General features: G+C 44.1%; 2 protein-coding genes across 3 annotated transcripts in view; one reads left to right on the plus strand and one right to left on the minus strand.

The window, feature by feature from the left end:
- The window catches only part of AMOTL1 (angiomotin like 1), a 142,330-nt gene extending 126,174 nt beyond the window's left edge, over nucleotides 1-16,156 (minus strand). For both annotated transcript variants that reach the window (XM_030794526.1, XM_030794524.1), the window contains exon 1: nucleotides 15,649-16,156. In XM_030794526.1, coding sequence (XP_030650386.1) covers nucleotides 15,649-15,742 — 94 coding nt within the window. In that variant the 5' untranslated portion in view covers nucleotides 15,743-16,156. The remainder of the gene's footprint in view (nucleotides 1-15,648) is intronic.
- Nucleotides 16,157-16,280: 124 nt separating this feature from the next.
- MRE11 (MRE11 homolog, double strand break repair nuclease) overlaps nucleotides 16,281-20,250 on the plus strand; it is a 336,343-nt gene continuing 332,373 nt past the window's right edge. Inside the window, exon 1 of the mRNA XM_030794530.1 lies at nucleotides 16,281-16,418. The gene's annotated coding sequence lies outside the window, so the exon portion shown is untranslated. The remainder of the gene's footprint in view (nucleotides 16,419-20,250) is intronic.

Below are 20,250 nucleotides of genomic sequence, written 5' to 3' on the forward strand. Positions count from 1 at the left end.
TGTTGGGTCATAGTAATGATACGGGAGGAGGGCAGGGAAGTGCTGGGTAGAGAAGGGTGGGGTCCCTGGCAAGGGCTCCATCCTCGGGCCTGTGCCCACAAACCTAAATGAGGACAGGCATTTCTGTTTTTGCACCCGAAAAGTTGCTTTTGGCCTGCCACACCCCCCATCCTGTGCCCATAAAAACCCGAGACCCTAGCGGGCACAGACACAAGCGGCTGGACGTCGAGAGGAGCAGAAGAGCACACCACCAGACACCACCTGACATGGCTGGACGTCGAGAGGAGCAGAAGAGCACACCACCAGACACCACCTGACACTGCAGGCCATCGACAGCGGAATTTGGTTGGGGGCAGCCTGACTCCAGCGGAAGGCCACCTTCCAACTCCATCCCCCTTCTGGCTTCCCGTCCACCTTATTCAAAGCTACCTCCACCACTCAATAAAACCTTGCACCCATCCTCCAAGCCCACGTGTGATCCGATTTTTCTGGTACACTAGGGCAAGAACGCAGGATACAGAAAGCCCTCTGTCCTTGCGATAAGGCAGAGGGTCTAACTGAGCTGATTAACACAAGCGGCCTGCAGACAGCAAAACTGGAAGAGCACACTGTAACACACACCCACTGGGGCTTCGGGAGCTGTAAACACTCAACCCTGGATGCTGCCGTGGGATTGGAGCCCAAAAACGTTCCCCACAACCTGCCTGTCTGCATGCTCCCTCTAGGAATTTGAGCAGCGGGGCACTGAAGAAGCGAGCCACGCCCTTGTCACAGGCCCTGTGATGGGGATACGGGAACTCCTCCCATTTCAGTAAAATAAATGTTGGAAAGCTCTAGAAGGCAAAACATGGACAACTGTGTGTAAGAAACAGTAAGTCAGGTTTCAGCTCTCTATAAAGAAATCGTTATAATAATGATCACTGTGTAACAATAGACCAGGTTTTCTCAGGAAACAGGAGCTCCTCCCCCATTCACACAACACCTGCTCAGATGTTCTAGCAGAGGCTGAGTGATGGTGCATTAAGGAGGACGGCATTGGGTATTCCCTCCTATGAGGACACTAAGATGCTCTGACTCTCCACAATGGAGTCCATCAGACATGAGCTTCTGCTAAAAGAAAGAATGGAAGAAATCAAAACCTTAACATTCAGACCCCAGAAGCCATATAACCAGTCCAGGAGTAGGCAGTCTGCTGTGTTTATATATTGCACACAGTGGAGCATGCATCAAATCCCTGAAGTTGTTTAGGATTTCTACTGTAGGAAGGGTTAATTTCAAGCATCCATTTTTTAACTGAGGTGATAAAATAATATGCATAGCAGCAATCAAGCCTCAGTGATGTAAGCACCTAAATGGAGTCCAGTGGCAACTGAATACCTGGTGACATGGAACTGAGTCACCATTTATCACACCTACTAAGAGCAAGCCAAAATCCAATGCAAAGAGCAGAGCATTCCCAGATGTTGCTCCTACACCTAGGGCTGCCAGCTGAAACACCAGTTGGATCTGAGTTGAAATTATCTGTTTATCTGAAGATAAACAACAAAATATTTTAGTATTTTGTGTCCAAAATATTGTAGTGGACATACTTATACTAAAAAAATTATTCACTGTTTATCTGAAATTCAAATTTGACTGAGTCTCCTGTGTTTTATTTCCTAAGTCTGGCAAATACCAACCTACCTACACTAGGTTATATCCCTAAAATTCCTTTAGTGGAGCCCTTAGTCTCTCATTTGGTAAACAGTGTGGAATGTCAGCTATAAGAAGCTGATAGTAAAAAGCAATACTGATAAGGATGGAAAAAGGAGTGAAATGTAAGTGGGCACGGTGTAACAGCTTTGTCCCGCTGAATACTACTGAGCCAAATTTAAGGACTTCTTAAGAGTAAGCAAAACAGACACTGTGAGGCATGAGGGTGTGGACAGCATTTGAGGAAGGAGATAACAAGGTTACAGTCCCACTTTGTAGCGTTCCCATGCTAAATCTGGGTTTGTATGGGAGAGAAGATTCAGCTTCACTCTTCTGCACTTTATTATTCAGCATTTGGTCACAGGGACCCCAGAGGAAGAGCTCACAATGGCTGCCGCCAGCTGTTCTGAGACATACATGATGCCATTCGGGTCACACTGTGATGGATGGATTTCATCCAGAAAGACAGCCTGGCCTCTCCTTGACCTCCATGACTGAGTCAGGTTCCTATTCTCTGGGGTCCCATGTCCCCCTTGCAGTCACCATATAATAACAGCAATAACTGAAATTGCTCATAGAGTGCCGAATATGTGCTAGGCACTCTACATATATTATCTCACTTAACCCCTTCCAATAATCCTATGAAGTAGATATTTGCTTTCCCATATCACAGATGAGGAAACTGAAGTCCACAGGGGTTAGATCACTTGCCCAAGGTCACGCAGCCCATCAGTGCCCACTGGCCTGAAGGAGCTAGAACTCCACGTTGTAAATGCTCCTGTTAATAGATCTTTCTTCCCAATTAAGTTACCAGTCCTTTGAGGGAAGGATTGTGTCTCACTCACCCTCGCATGCCTGAGCCTAGCTTGCAGTGTGTGGCAAGTTGTAGGCAGTATTGTGAGTGGGTCAAGCTAAGGTTTTGTAGTCAAACATACTTAGTCACAAATTAGGGTTCTGCCAAGAATCTGTAATTGAGAATCAGGAGTTTGGGTTCTAGTGACTTGCTCTGGAACTGAAGATGGTGGTTAGGAATCCTAGCAATAGAGAAGAACAGGGCTGGGTTTAAGCCCTGGCCCTACCACTTACCAGGTATGATTTGGCAAGTTATTTAACTTGTCTTAGCTTCAGTTCCCCATCTGTAAGATGAGGGAAGTAATAGTACCTGTCTTACAGGATTGTTTTAAGATGACTGACATAATGTTATAATCTAACACATGAAAAGCACTCAATAAATATTAGCTCTTTTTATTATAATGCATTTAATAAAGCCATTTGTAATTTAATTCCTTTTTCTATCTTTTTTCAATGTCAGCAAATGAATTAAGACAGGAGAAACAAAATGGACTTCAGGGTAAGGAGCCATACTTGAGAGTGACAAGGCAAGGAGTGGAAGACAGGAAAAAAAAAAAAAAACTAGGAAAGCAGTAGAATGAGAATAATATTTATTAAATGCTAGTCATTTTCAGGCGCTATTCTAAATGCTTTAAATGTGCTAATTCTTTTGATCCTAATCACCCGCCTACAAGATGGGAGGGGAACCAATGGAGGGGGAGGTATCCGTTGTTCAACTGAAGTTAACCCCCACCACAGCCAGACAGCGACATAAAACTGCCTGCCACACTCCTTAGTTCACAGCAAATATTCAGTCTGGAGTCCCCGTTTGAATTTGAGGGAAAATGACTTTTAGAGCTAACAGGTAAATATTTTTATAAAAGGAGCCTAAAGTCTAACTCTCTGGCTGACCAACCACAAGAGCAACAATAATGGACATTTATTCATGGTCAACAGACAGTAAACAGCAAACTCTTGAGAGACAAACAAAGGAGCCCTGGCGGGTTTACAGAGCCCAGCAGTAGACTATCGTACCCCACCCCACCAGCCCCAAACCCTGTATTTTCCACAGGATTCATTCCAGACCAGGTTTTGTACCCACATGTCCCTTCTGTGTTTTCTTAAGAACCTAAAGTTTCCAAAAGCTATTTACTGTTAGACAGTAACCTGAAAGCAGTCTCAGTGTCCACTCTTCCCAGTAATCTTTTAAAAAATCCCTGAGAAAAGGTTAATAAACCTTACCATCAGGGGATCAGTAATCTTGTCCACTCTAGATTTGGGGGTACAAAGGTCACAGGGGGAAGAGAATTAAGCAGAAATAAATGTTTATACATATTTGACATTAACATAACCACACATATGTGCCATGGGGATAAATGTTCATATGCAGCGGTCCTGTAAGGAGTGTATTTCAACAGGCAGCAGACAGCAAGAGACAGCAAACCATCCCTGAACACGTTTCCCCCATTTTGCCAAGGAACATTCTTTTTTTATCCCCTTTTATAATCTGACCTGTTCCATTTTCTGGCAGAGAGCCCTAGGAAGGCAAGCACTGCCTTTTCTGTCCATATTCCAATATAAGATGGAAAAAGGAGGAGGGAGCAAGAGGAGGAAAGCGGGGGTTGAGGAGGGTGCAACTGACTTAGGGAAACAGAGGCAGAGATGGAGGAGGGAAAGAAGAGAGTGAGAAAAGGAGAGAAACTGGAAAGGAGAGGGGGTGAGCAGGAGAGAGAGAAAACCACGAATATCAAATTAATTTAATGTGTCCACACTGGACAAAACTGATTTGAGGAGTGTGAGAGTAATAAAAAACAAACAGGATAAATTCCACAGTGATCATCCAGCAAGAATGTGCCCCAGAAACCATAATCATAGTATCCTTGAGCAAATCACACTAGTAATTTATACACTCTTTTGACTCCCTTAGTGCTTAACAACTGATGAAATATCATTTCTGGGGAGTCACGCTTGTGTTTAATTTTCAGGAATGAATGGCCACAGTTCCATTTATTTCTAGCAGAAACATCTTTTTGGCAGGGAAAATGCCCTTCCCATTTTCCTGTGTGTGTGTGTGTGCTGTGCAAATGCATGTGAGCATATATCTGTTTTATCCCATTACTCCAGATCTCTTTCCTTGATCTTTTTTTTTTTTAGCCAAAGCAGATAACCATTTATCTTCAGAATTCATTGTCATTTTCCCCCTTCCTACTCCATTCTCTCTCCCAACTAGAATACCCTGAAATAAAACTCACTTCCTGAGCAATGTGTAATATCACTTTGCAAACCAATATTAGGGGAGTGGTGATAAATTTTACATCCAAGTTTGAGTCCACCTGCCCTGAATTGTGCTTTTGTATTCTCCTTAGGCTTCTACCGCCTTGCCCCAAATTGTGCTGCTGCAAAGGTTTTGTTTCCTTTAGAAATAGTATCAGCACTATTGGGAAACCAGGAGAGATTTCGTGTCCCGGGGACTCTGTGCTGCAATACATAGGAATGAATGGATGGAAAGGGCAGAAAGGGCAGGAAATAAATGAAAGAAGCGAAAAGAAGTTTTTATGGTTGTTGTTTCAGATCAATATTCAGATAATATTGATCATTATTTGGTGGTCTAAAAAAATAAAATATATATATATTTTATATATATACATAATATATAATATATATATTTTATATATACATAATATATAATATATATATTTTATATAATATATATAATATATAATATATATATTTTATATATAATATATATACATAATATATAATATATATATTTTATATATAATATATATACATAATATATAATATATATATTTTATATATATATAATATAATATATATATTTTATATATATATAATATATTATATATATATAGTTTTGAGTGCCTACCAGTCATTTTTTGTTCAAGAAATATGTACTGAATATCCATGTATTGTATTGCCTGTCCCTGTGCTGGATACTTTAACATATTTATTCAATTCCCAATACAGTCTCCCTAGGAGGAGACCAACTTGTGCATTCTCCTTCCTAGAAAACCGAAACTGGCTCTGGAGCCAGAGACTATATGTTGAATCTAATCTTTGCCTCTAGCCAAATGACTCTGGGCAGATCCTTTAACCTTTCTGAGCCTCTGTTTCCTCCTTCAGAAAATGAAAATAATTTCATCTGCTTCACTAAGTTGTTCTGAGAATGAAATAAACTAATGTGCCCAACAAGATTAATCATGGGAAAGACTGAGTTACTCAGATTTGGGGAAGTGTAACAACGCTGAACTATTCTGTGATTGTTTTGTTGGAACAGGAGGCCAAACCACACACCCGTGGTAGGGTGAGGTTTCCTGTGAAGGGAATTGAATTTTCCACTGTCAATCATCCTGAGAAAAAGTTAGCTCTCAGCAGCTGTGTTCAGAGCTTGAGGAGAAGGATGGCAGGATACATAGGCTTCTAAGGGGTGGAGAGATCTAGGGTACATCACGGGTGCAAGGCAGGGGATAGGGATGCCCCTGTCAGTTGGAGGCCAGCTCAAGGCTACGCACACATAGCCAACCCAATCTCAAAACCTAGGACAGGTGTAGGCTTGTGTCACAATCAGAAGGACCTGGGCCCACTCAGAGAGTGCACAGGAGAGTAGCATCCTCATCCCTGCAGCCAGGAGAGAGTAGGACCCTGGGAAACCAGTCAGGCTCTCAAGTAAGCAAAGGCCAAGCCTCCAAGTTCTGGTGTGAGTAGGGGCAGCAGCAGCAACGGCTAGTGTCAAGTGGAAAAGAGAGGGCATGGAGCAGTTATCATGGTGTTCACGGGCCTCAATATCGTGTTTCTGAATCCCAGCTCCCCTGACAAGACACTAGAGCAGCCAGAACTGACTCTGTGCATGCAAATAAGCACCACCTAAGGATTCCTGGACATAAAACTGGAGGGTGGCCTTTAAAAAGACTTCATTTCTCATAAGATGGGCAGGCAAATGCTTGGAAATTGTTATATTTGGGGGTACAACTGTGGGTGACATGACCCAAGCCATAAGCTGGGTACAAAGGTTATATGTATAAAATATAAAGTGCCTGACACAGTAGGTGAATCCAGCCTGGTTCCTTTCTCCTTTTTTCATCCCCATATAAATGAGAGGGAGGAAACTTTACATTTATCTTAGAACAGATTTGTTCAAAAGTCTTGAATCTCAACCCATCCTTCTGAAACAGGGTAGGGTAGAGGAGATAAGTGACAGTATTATTTAACTTATATGCCAAATCTTTCAGAAAGCTTTGACCATACTTGAAGGTATCAGACAGAAAGACATTTAATGGTGGTTACTACAATCAGGCATTTCTCACATAATGCATTTAATCCTCACCACCATGGGCTGCGGTCAATACTATTATTATCCCCATTGTATCAGTCAGGGTCCTATCAGGAAACAGATGGTAGGTGCAAAAGGAGTGACTGAAGACAGTCTAATGAAGCAACTATTTACAAAAGGGTTGAAGGAAAACAGCAAATGATGATGAAGCACCCTGGGGCTAGTCACCATGAGGAGCTGCTACCATCCCTGTGATAGTTAGTTTTAGGTGTTGACTTGACTGAATTCAGGGATACCTACAGAGATGATGATGCATTATTTCTGGGTGTGTCTGTGAGGGTGTTTCCAGAAGAGGCTGGCATTTGAGTAGGTAGACTGAGTGGGGAAGATCTGCCTTCAATGTGGATTGGCACCATCCAATTGGCTGGGGGCCTGGATGGAACCAAAAGGGCTGAGGAAAGGCAAATCCTTGCTGTCTCTTCAAGAGCTGGGACACTCTTCTTCTGCCCTTGGACATCAGAACTCCAGGTTGTTTGGCTTTTGAACTCCAGTACTCGCATCACTGGTTACCCAGGTTCTCAGGCCTTTGGCCTTGGGCTGAAAGTTACATCATCATGTTCCATGGTTCTGAGGATTTCAGACTTGGACTGAGCCTCACCATGGCTTCCATGGTTCCCCAGCTTGCAGACAGCCTGTCAGAGGACTTCTCACCCTCCATAATCACAAGAGCAGATTCCCCTAATAAATTCCCTCTCATTCAACGATACCTATATATATCCTATTGGTTCTGTCTCTCTGGAGAACCCTAATACACCCATAAGCTGGAAGGGGAAGTTATCAGAATCCAGCAAGACAGGATGCTGTAAGAGAGGGCCATTCTATGGTATCTGTGGCCTTCAGTAGAATCACACAGCCATATTATCCCACAGCTTGATGGGAAGGAAGTAGGTACACTGGGTTCTCTTTCTTACCACCCTCCTGTATCCTGCCAGTGCCTCTTATTGGTCAAATCCAACGGGAATCCAGGTGATGCATTCCAAAAGGTAAGTGTTTCAGGGCACAGAGAAGAGTGATAAAGGATGTAAGTGGGTCTGGAAAAGCATCAGAAAATAGTACACAATTTTAAAGTTTAGAAAAAGAAGATACAGATTAAGTAACTTGTCTATGGTCATAAAGCAAGTAAGAGGTGGAGCTAAAATTCACCACTCAGTATGGCTTGATACCCATGCTCTTAACCACTAAGATGTGCTTCCTATAACTTGTTAGGAAGATTGCTAGTCATCTAGCATCTCTTTCTCCCTGTACCCTACCCAGCTATTCTGATAATAGACTCCACCATATCCCCACCCAGTTTTCCGAATCTTCTTGGAACTGCGGGTAGCCATGTGACTAAAGTTCAGGCCAATGTAATATAAGTGAACACCATTAGATGTGTGCAGCTTTCAGGTTGTGCCCACCACTTTCCTTCTCCCTCGTCTATGGACTAGAATATGGATATGATAGTAGAAGCTGAAACAGTCACCTAGAACCACTGCATGGAAATTACTTTTGAGGATATAGTGCACCCTGAAGCCACCAGATCAGCACTGGACTGCTCATGCTCTAAGTGAAAAAGAAATAAACTTACATATTGTTTAAGTAACTGTCATTTTGGCCTTTGTTATAGCAGCCCAACCTATATCCTAAATAATACCAAGACCAAGCACCCATATGGCCCAAATGAGGCTCAGTCATAATGGTTTGAGCAATAAGAGAAATATGACTGGTATAGTCAGCTAGTGATCACCAATGTGTGTCTTCTCCTCTTTTTCCTGGCATATAACTAGACTACATTTTCCACCCCACCCCATTCCATCTGGGTGAGGCTGTGGGACTAGTTCTTACCCTTGGAAAATGAGGGGAAGTGAGTATTTTGCCTCCAGGCTGAGGCAATCAAGGGTGAACATTCTTGCTCACCTGATTCACTTACCTGACAAACGGATGCAAAGCATCACTGAAAGGATCTGAGCCCCTAGAAGATGGTGAAGCCAGGAAATGGAAGAAGCCGGGGTCCTCAATGACACATGAAGCACAGCCCTCTGACAACTCCACACTTGACCATTGCACAAGCAAGAAACGCAGTCTTCCTTGTGTTAAGCCACTGACACTGGGGTTTAGCCTATCCTGACTAAGGCATAAACACTGTGATCCAGAGCTGCAATCTCATCCCATATTTTTGGAGGACAAGGGGGTAAGAGCAGACTGGGAAATATTTAAGTTATTATTTTAAAGAAGTTATACAAATGTCATCATTTGTCCTAATAAGACCCAGCATACATCCTGCCTGAATGAGGAAGGCCAGATTAGCACAAGAAAACACTTTCTCCTTGCATATTGGCCCTCAGGGGAGTTAGCCCTGGTGGCTCCCAAGAATGCTATTCTCATGACACACTCCTCTCCTGGCACTCATAGGCCAGTTCACCAGGTGAGCAGAGACAGCAGCAATTGAGCTCCTTGAGGCATGCCAGAGGGTCAAGCAACCCCAAAGGCCAACAAATTATGAAAGGTTAAGAAAACAAGGAACCAGTTTGCTTGTGGGTGGTGAGAGTGGGCTCCCCCACCTCTTCTTTCTAATGTCCAGATTTTCTAAAATAAGCATATATTACTTTTATATAAAAAACCAAAGTTTAGAAATTTGACTTTTAAAACTTCAATTTTTAAGAAAGATAAAAAATAAGCTGGATAAGCCCCAGGAATAAACATAGGAGATATAGGTCACAGAAGAAAGGATCCAGTCCTCAAGGCACTGTTACAACAAGCAGAAAGGCCAGTCTTAGAGATATACAACTGAAAAGATAAAGTGTCTCAGGATGACACCCTCACTCCGTCATTCAACAAATATTTACTGAAGATTAACTTGTGCCGGGCACTGTGCTGGCTGCTAGATTTACAAAGAAGAATAAGGTGGCCACAGTGTAGCGCAATATTAGCTGCACGTTGAAATCACTTGAGATGTGATTAAACCCAAGCAAACATACAAAAAAACACAGTAACATTGATGCTTGGGTCCACATCCCAGAGATTTGGATGTAATCATTCAGGATTGGGAACTGGTCTCAGGACTTCTAAAAGCTCCTCCTGATTCTAATGTGCAGCCAAGATTGAAAACCACCAGGAGGACATGACACGTGGGATTAGTGTTGAAGGCTGGATAGGAGCAAGCCAGGGGAGAAAGGGAGAAGGGGGAAGAGAAGCATGCAGGTGGAGGAAATCAAGCTGAATGTAGAGGATTGCCCCATAGTTCCATACAACTAGAATGTCATAGTGGGTATGAGTGATGCAGGTTATGGCGTTCCTCCTACATCAAACCAAATATCTATCCCCCAGGTAGAGGAGAGTCAGTCAAGGTTATTCACAGGGCAGACGTGGTCACATCTGGGTTCATCCCAACTCTCCACACATCCTTTCTAACCCTCTCAGATGGCTGTAACTTCTAGCTATGCATGGAACCACAGAAAGGCTATGGAAAGGTGTGGGCTTTGCCTCCTCAGAAAATGGTACCACCATCTCAAGAAAGCAAGCATATTTCTTGATACTCCATCTTGGCCACCTTTGATACAGCATTCATCCAGAGATACACCCCTTTCTCTACTGCCTTTTAAAAAATCCCCTTTTTGGTGACTTAATTTTATTATATGATCTTGCTGCAACACTGAGAATCAATCCCCCAAGGAGCCAATAGTTGTTCACTTGCAGACTGATATAAAAATTCAAAGGTGGAACGGACTACCAATCATGAGGCAAAAAAGTAGTGGAACTATCACCAAAACCTCAGATGGAAAACCATTCCACATGTGGCTCCAGGGGCAAATCACTAAATAATTCCACTGACCTAATGACCATTCCTGACTACCTCCTTTTGGAGACTAGGTAAGTTGTAGAGAAGTTTCCAGAAATAAAAACGGTTTGATTAGTAGGTGGGATAACTGATAAAAGCTATTTTATCCTTCAATCTTGGGAAATAAGTATGTTTTAAATGAATAATAATAATAATAAAACAATAAAATAAAAGCACTTCCTGAATTCCAAGCACATTCAATACATGGACTTTACATACACCATTTACCATATCCATGCAAGGTCCCAATTGAGTTGATTAAATAACTGAGGCTTAAAGCAGTTTAATCACCTGCTCAAGGTTACAAGACACTGCAAGAGAATTCAAACTAAATTTTTAGGACTTCTGTGATGATACAATATAATAGAAAATATACATATATTTGGTTTTCATCCCTGGTTCTCAGCACAGAGCTCCTAAAACCCTTGAAATTTCCTGAGTGATAGAGGTGACAGGAGCATCTTTTTTTTATTCATAACAAGTACCTTTTAACCATACCTGAATTTATGCTAATGAGATAACTGGTGGCTGAAAGTCCTTAGACAGCTTCAGGATGGGGGCTGGTTGTGGGAAGAACCAACATTATTATAAAAAGGTTGGAATTCAATTAGAACACTTGGACACAGGGCGGGGAACATCACACACCGGGTCCTGTCGTGGGGTGGGGGGATGGGGGAGGGATAGCATTATGTCATAATGTCATAATGTATGGGGGATGGGGGAGGGATAGCATTATGTCATAATGTAAATGACTAGTTAATGGGTGCAGCAAACCAACATGGTACATGTATACCTATGTTACAAACCTGCACGTTGTGCACATGTACCCTAGAACTTAAAGTATTAAAAAAAAAGTTTGTTAGCAGGTCAAGGAAAATAAAGATCAAGAGCCAAGGAAGGCATTCCCTGGGATAAAGATAATAAATTTCAACAAATCGACACTAAAAGTAACTTTATAATATTGATTTAAAAAACCATATTTCTTCAATGCTAAGGTGTCATCTTTTCACATTTTAATGTCATAGATATAATAGCTAACATTCATCTTGCACTTACTTTGTACCAGGTTCTGTTATGTGTGCTTTACATGTGCTGACTCATAGAATATGGGATATTTCATGGAGTGAAAAATTTCATCTTTTGTTCTCTGAAAAGTTGTTATTAAACCAATGTTACAAACTTAAACTCCATGACTGTTTAGAATCCAGGAACCATTGTAGGTGCAGAAATAAATAGTGCTTACAGATAATGCATTAATAAAAATTACATTGAGGGAAAAAAAAGTTGGAATTTCCAGCCCCACCAACCTACTCTCCCCACTTCCCCACCCACTCCCCCACCGACCCTGCCACACACACACCTGACCTCTGGGGAGGGGAAAGGGACTGGGGATTGAGTTAATCACCCATGGCCAATGATTCAATCAATCATGCCTAATGGAACATCCATAAAAACCCTAAATGAGGGGGTATGGAGAGTTTCTGACTTAGTGAACCTATCCAGTGCCAGGAGGGTGGTGCACACCAACTCTAAAAGGACAGAAGCTCCTGTGCTTTGAACCCTTCCAGACTTCACCCTTTGCATCTCCTCATCTAGCTGTTCATTTACATCCTTTATAATAAGCTGGTAAACATAAGTATAGTGCTTCCCTGAGTTCTCTAAGCTATTAAAATAAATTATAGAAACCAAAAGAAGGTTGTAGGAAGCCCTGATTTGTAGCCAAGTTAGACACAAGTGTGGGTAATATGTGGACCCACCACTTGCTGTTGATATCTGAAGTGGTAGGTAGTCTTGCAGGACTCAGCCCTTAACCTATAGGGCCTGTGCTAAATCTGGGTAGTGGTAAATTTAATTAAATTGTAGGACATCTGGTTGGTGGCTGCAAAATATTGAAGAATTACTTGGTGTGGAAAACCCACACATTGGGTGTCAGAAGTATTGTGAGTACAGGCCAGGCACAGTGGCTCATGCCTGTAATCCTAGCATTTTGGGAGGCCGACAGAGGGGGGCAGATCACCAGAGGTCAGGAGTTCGAGACCAGCCTGGCTAACATGGCAAAACCCTGTCTCTACTAAATTTCCAAAGATTAGCTGGGCATGGTGGCGGGCATCTGTAATCCCAGCTACTCGGGAGGCTAAGGCAGGAGAATAGGTTGGTTGGGCCCAGGAGACAGAGGTTGCAGTAAGCCGAGATCATGCCACTGCACTCCCACCTGGGCGACAGGGAGAGAACCGTCACCAAAAAAAAAAAAAAAAAAAGAGAAGTATTGTGAGTAGAGAAACAATTTTCTTTTAACTTTGCTCTGCTTCTTCTTATATTCTGGCCAGGAGTGAACCTGTGCTCATCTGTGCTCCAGAAAGAATGGCTGCTTGACAAGCTCATCAACTGCTGTAAGAGGCATTTTTCCTGCTGTGTGTCTAAGAAAAGCACCAAAAAACCATCATGACTCTTTCCAAGGGAGAAATGACAGCTCTGTCTTTGACCTGAATAGCATGAAAACAAGGCAGTCTGATCCAGAGAGCTGCTCTGTCATGGAGAGAATAACCCTTGGGGACACCATGTACCCAAACAGCATGGCACATGAATATAAACAATGAATACCCAATGGCTATAGGCCTCCTTTGGCTTACAGCCCCTCACAGCACTTTAAGAGGTGAGAATAGAACTGGAAGACACCTAACGGATCACCGGGCACAACCCCCGCTTTTTGCAGATAAGGAAACCGAGGCTAGTTAACATGTCTATTAAAGAAGCTGGCGCAGAGTGAAAGCTAGAACCTTGATCTCAAACTCTCAGACTTCTGTTTTATTTTCTCTATCACCCTGCAAGCCCAGAACCCAGAAGGGAACCCCATGGTTCCCATCAAGCTGCTAATAGACTGAATATTTATATCCCCTCAAAATTCATGTGTTGAAACCTAATCCTCAATGTGATGGTATTTGGAGGTGAGGGCTTTGGGAAGTGATTAGGTCATAAGAGTGGAGCTCTCACCAGAGGGATTAGTGCCCTTAGAAAAGAGACCACAAGAGCTCCCTGGCCCTCTTCTGCCATGTTGAGGACACAGTGAGAAGATAGCCACCTATGAACGAGGAAGCAGGCCCTCACCAGACACTGAACCTGCCAGTTTCTTGATCTTGGAATTCCCAGCCTCCAGAACTTGTGAGAAATAAATTTCTGCTGTTTACAAACTACCCAATCTATTTTTGATATAACAACCCAAATGGACTAAGACACACACTCTAATCTCCTCATGAGAAACTGGGCTTTTACCATAGGGGAGCTGAAGAGAAAAAAAAACATTGTTTTTTATTTTCTACTGCTAATTTGAAAGGATACCCATATTTATCAGTGCCTCATGGGGGCAGTCCAGTCTATAAGTCCCAGAGGGAGATATGGAGATGAAAAAGGGTCAAATACCTGGGTATTCCTGCAACACAAATCATTCCGTGCAGGCAAACAATTTAGTAGTTATGCAGTCTGATTTCTCAGAGCAAGCAATGCTCATCCTACCATTGCTTATGTTTATGTACGATTTAAGAGGACCAAATGGCTTCGTCGCACTGTGGAGTATCAATGCTGGTGCCGTTAACATACAATTATACATGCGTGGAGCAGATCATCAAGTACCTGCCCTCTTAATAAATCACATCATGCAAATCTATGGTTTAGATGTCACTTTCATTTCATAGAATGATTCACCACAGTTTGTCTTAAAAGCTAGTTTTGCTCATGCATTTAGTCTACGATTCCATTGATAGAGATGTGATTGCCTCGCAACTTGTCAGAAACACATCCTCTGAATAAAACATGGTACTCCTCCCTGCCACAGAATGCCAACCTTGATCCAGATCTATTTTGGGCGCTTGGCTCCTAGAAATGAATGAAAGTCGTTGTTGAGGTGGAATTTTGCTTCAGGTCCTGTGGGACTTGAGGACATTCTTCCCAGCACAAGAGGCTGACCAGGGACAGGGTGCCACAGCTGAGCGTGTTACTGAGGATAAACATATTTAAACTGCTGTTTGTGGACAGTTCCCCTCCTCCTTTACTGCCAACATATATCATAAAATAAATCCTTTCATTTCATCTTAGGAAAGCAAGATATTCAGGCTAGTGATGAAAGAGCAGTAAGCAGAGACTTCATAGCCCAGACCAGTAGCAGCTAAACTAACCTTGAAAGCAGAAGGAAAAAAAAAAAAAGAAGGACCCAACCACTAAGCCCCCGAGTGAGAATGGGTGGCAGGAAGAGTTAGAGAGATCCTGCCCATTCGCATTTCTTTCTCTTCACTCTCTCTTCAGCCTGTCTCTTGACAAGAGTGTCCCGGTTCACCCATCACAAATCTCCACTTACCACGACAGGCATGAGGATGGAATGTCCTATCTCGAGACACCTACAGGCTAACTGAGGAATAGAAATCAGGGAGGGAAGCAGCTCCTAGGTCTTACAGTTTAATGATTACACCGCCGTTTTCATTAAAACGGCCCCTGACTTCAGTAAATTCAGGGTAAGGACGACCCACACGACGTCCTTCTCGTGCCAGGTACTTGGCAAGACAGAACCAGCCGCCGCTGTGTCCTTCCGGCAAGATGAGCGCAGATTACAGAAGCCCCAGGTCTGGAAGTTTGCTGTGCCAGGCTCCTCGGAGCAGCACCTCTGACCCAGTAGAATACGCACACTCACGCACGCACACACACACGCGCGCACACGCACGCGCGCGCGCACACACACACACACACGCATGGCTCATTGGACATTTGCCCCGCCACCCCTGAAAGCACAGCGCCGAGAAAAGGCCGGTTCCCGCCGCGAAAGCAGCAGGTGTCCCCTGACCCTTTCCCTCCGCCCCCCAACCCCAACCCCAACCCCATCCCTAGCTGAGTTCATCTGGACGCCCCCCAAACTCGCAGTTCTCGGGTAGAATTGCGACCAAGAAATAAAAGACAAAATGAGCAGACTTACCTAACTCGTCTGGGCTGTAGGATGCGGGCGAGGCTTCCACAAACTCACTGTCTGGGGGAGAAGAAAAGCAGAAAACAACTCGAATCGCTACCATCCAGGGAGAACCCACCAAGCATCAGCTCAAGCGCAGGTCCCCGGGAAAAGCGCGGGCTTCTCTCTCCTAGCGCTCAGAATCCGTGAGCCGGAGGCCCCGCGAGATTCGGACCGCCAGATCCCCAGGGAGTGAGAAATCGCCGCACAAACTTGGGGGGCAACTCGGCCCGGGCACCAAGCGGCTTCCAGGCGCGGTCAGGCGCGCGCCAACTTTCCCCGCGTGCCACCCCGCGGCTCCCCCGGCCGGGCGCTGGGCCGCGGCCGCATCCTCTGCCCTCAGCCCGCGGGGCGCATTACTCTGTCTGCCGGGCCTGGCGCCGACGCCCCACCGCCTAGGAGCCGCGAAGTTTTCCCGCGGTCCTGGGGGCCTGAGGGCGCGCGGCGGCGGCGGCGAGCACCCCGCGCCCACCTAGGCTCCCGGCGCATCCCCGCTCGTTGCTAGGCGACCGTGGCCGTCACGCTCCGCAGAGGCGCGCACGGCCTCCCAACTCCCGGCTGGCGGAATCCTCCCTAGTCCCCGCCCCGTTTGCCCATTTTCCAAAAAATCAGAGCATAACCCGTTCTAACCCGATTCCCTGCTCTGTTATGTTATGTCTGCCCTCCTCTGATGCTTGGGAAATCGTTTGTTCTGTGGGCTTCTCCTGAGGAGATGGAGGATTTTCAGAGCTTGCAGAAAGGTAGGAGGAGCCCCAAATGCCCCCCAATCCCCTCCTTTTGGAACCAGAATTTCAACTCCAGTCCAACATTATTTCCTACTCTTCAAGAGATCACCTGGCTCAAGTGGGCAAAGTAATATGAGCTGCATTGCACAGGTAGGGAAACCGAGGCTGAGAAGTTGTTAATTTATGCGTGACATCATTATGATAGGGGTATGTGAGGGAGAAGGGGGGGAGGAGAGAAGAGCTGTGCTCCTACTCTATAAAAGATTGACTGCTTTCAAATACAGAATGTAGAAGCAATGGTTATGCTCTGAGAGCTGTAAATTCTAAAATAATTAATGTAATGCTGTGAGAACCTCCCTCTCTAAGTCAGTGGCCTGATAACTTGGACAGATGTGCTATTATCTCCCCCCAGCCCCCAGGACTGACTGTGACTGCTCTGCATTAAGGAGGCGAGGGTGCTGGACTTGGGATGTGCTCCAGAGAGAGCCCCGCAGCTGATGGCCCATAACGGGGTCAGTGGGAAGGAAGGAGCAAGTCCTTGGAGGACTATTGGAGGGTCAACAGTCTGGGCAGCCTCCTGGGGGCCTTCTATTGTCTCAAAGTGATCAGAGCACTAGCTGCAGCAGTCTAAAGGCCCCGATCTGAGCCAGTGTACTCTCATCCTGTAAACACTCAGCCATCTCTGGTTTTTCCACTGTCAGTTTTTGGTTTACAAATCACCATGAAGGACAGAAAGCCCCTTCAGCCAGCATTGCTTACGGAGCCCAGGGAAGCAGGGGTGGGGCTGTCCTCCCCAAGTAAGGCAGCATTCTTGAGCTGCTGAACCTATCTCTCCGACCTCTTCTTTTTCCTGCTTCTTATGATCTGAGCTCCCAAATCCAGGAATTAAATCTGTTTGGGTGAAGGTTTGCACTCATCACTCCATCCCCTCCCAACTCCTAGAATCCTCCCATTTGTCCTCTGGAACTCATGGTTCATCACTAGCAAAATCTATATATCCTCAGCCTCCTCCCTGAATATTTCTTTCAGTGTAGTGCTCTGACCCATACCTGGCTTTCCTTGAAAACAACAGGCTGCATTACTTGCCTCCTCTACTTATTTCAGCCATCTGTGGATCCTCTGGTTGTTCCACCTCATTTCTTGAAGATAATGGCATCTGATTTACTGTCAGTTTTCCCAGTATCATTCCTGTGATGATTCTTATTTTTCTCCATCTGCATAGTCACACTCTGATCTCTCAACTCTTCTGCATCTTATCCCTTTCTTGACCTGCTCCAACCACACCAGCCCCCTGCTGTCATAGCGACACCATGCATAATATCAATGTGAAGCAATCCACTCTCCTACCTTTCCAGCTTATCCCCTCTGTTATTTTAATCCAATGTGTCCTTGACCCCACCAACACCTATAATTTACTTATCCATGAGCTTTTCTCTGCCCCTCACTCTCCTCATGACCCTCCTTCCTTCCTTATGGACTTTAGTTTCCAGTTTCGTAATTATTTCTCTCTTACTTATACCTTCAAATCCATGTTCTGCTCTCTTTCCATGCTATTTACCTGGTAAAAACACAACCCTAGTAAAATATAACTCTCCACCTTCTTTCTATCTACACCCAGCTAAACATGATTGAAGAAGCACAAAATTGGCTGGGCGTGGTGGCTCACGTCTATATTTCCAGCACTCTTGGAGGCTGAGGTGGGTGGATCACCTGAGGTCCTGAATTTGAGACCAGCCTGGCCAACATGTTGAAACCCATCTCTACTAAAAATACAAAAATTAGCCAAGTGTGGTGGCACATGCCTGTAATCCCAGCTACTCAGGAGGCTAAGGCAGGAGAATCACTTGATCCCAGGAGGTGAAGGTTGTAGTGAGCAGAGATCATGTCATTGCAGTCCAGCCTGGGTGACAGAGCAAGACTCCATCTCAAAAAAAAAAAAAAGGAAAAAGCACAAAATTATGCTGTCTGGTCTTATTTTCAATTCATGACCACTAAAATCAAATGGAGCTAGTGCAGCCCAGCAATCACTCTGCATTTGCCTGTTTATTTACTCTCCCGCTCTTCTGTTGCTATGGATGAATCATCTAAGGCCATTATGGCCTCCAGTATGGATCAGATCCCATTCATGTGGCTTTTCCCTCTTCCCACCTGGATTAATATTTTCTTCTGTCCTTGATCACTCCCGTCAGTATACAAACATACTACTATGATCCTGTCTTTTTAAAAATCCTTTCTTGACTCTACGTATCTCCAGCCATTACTCCAATTCTCAGCTCCCCTTTACAACAAAATTCATTAAAATAATTGTCTACACTGATAGCACCCATTCTTCATTTTGCTCTTACAAGCAGCCTAAACAGGTTTCTACCCCACTCTGCCAGAGTAGCTCTTGTCAAGGTCAAGAATGGCTTTGCCATTGCCAATTCCAATTATCAGTCCTAGATCCTAACAGCAGGTTTTGACCTGCTGATCTTATGAGTGGATGGGCTCAGATGGGCTGTCTGCAGAATCAGTCTACTCTGGTTTCCCATAGAATCAAGAAGCAAATAACATTTGTGTCTCAAGAGAGGTGGCCTATAGAGGGCCTTGGGATCAGCCAGACCTGGGTTCTGATACCAGTTCCAGTACTAGCTAGTAACTTAATTTCTTTCAGCCTTAGCTTTGTGTAAACATGGAGATAATAATCATACCTAGTATACCAATGTGGTGAGAGTGCAATAAACTAATGCACTTGGAGCCCCTAGGAGAGAGAGTGTCACACTGTAAAAGTCAAATGAACATTAGTTATTATTGGATGCCATGCTCCTTTACAGCTGACACAAACGGAGTCTTTTTATCCCTTAACAATTTTGAGTTACTAAAAGAAGATACTAACCACAGAGTATGTTTACATTAGAGGAATGCTCACTGTCTCCAACTTTTAGTTTGCGTTCCAAGAGTTGGCTTGAAAGTTGGTTACTTGGAGCTGGCAACAGGTTTACCCCTGTGAAGAGCGTTGCCAGTGCTTCACAGGGTGATTAGGTTCTGGAGCCTGCCAAACTGTTCTCACAATGGACTTGCCTTCAATTTGTTCATATAAATGGATGACTTGTAAACTAGGAACTATCCTTACAACATTTTAGTTATTTGAATTTCCTAATCAACTGAGGGTTAATAAGAAAACATTTCTCTTGTTTCAGTATTTGCTGGTGAAAATTCTCTAAAGTCAATGATTCCAATTTTCTATCTTAGGAAGTAGAACAGAGCCAACAATAATGTTTCATATTAATCAAACAAACGTTTATTGGGAATTTACCATGCTTCCAGCGCTGTGCAAGGCACTGCAGACACAGAGGTGATCAGTGCCCTTCTAATAAGGGATTCCATGACAGATCTTATTGAATTTCAGGACAATGTCCAAAGTGCCTACCCACACTTGACTTTTATAGGTCTCTACAAAGAAATAGTTCTGCTGGAGTGTCACTGAGTTATAATAAACAGTGCACAAGTTTACAGATTCGCATCTTAGCTCTGTGAATTGTTGGGTAGGGGGCATTTTCAGTTTCCTAACAATAATACATACCTCACTGGATTGTTAGGAGCAGTAAAATAGGTAAGGTATGAGACAGACCAGGCACAGTGTCTAGCACACATGGGTACATAATAAATACTCACTTTCTGGCTGGGAACGGTGGCTCATGCCTGTAATCACAACACTTTGGGAGGCAGAGGAAGGTGGATCACCTGAGGTCAGGAGTTCAAGAGCAGCCTGGCCAACATGGTGAAACTCCATGTCTACTAAAAATACAAAAATTAGCTGTGTGTGGAGTCAGGTGCCTGTAATCCCAGCTACTCAGGAAGCTGAAGC

The sequence above is a fragment of the Nomascus leucogenys genome, chromosome 15 (genome assembly GCF_006542625.1).
Source record: "Nomascus leucogenys isolate Asia chromosome 15, Asia_NLE_v1, whole genome shotgun sequence".
In the NCBI taxonomy this organism is placed as follows: Eukaryota; Metazoa; Chordata; class Mammalia; order Primates; family Hylobatidae; genus Nomascus; species Nomascus leucogenys.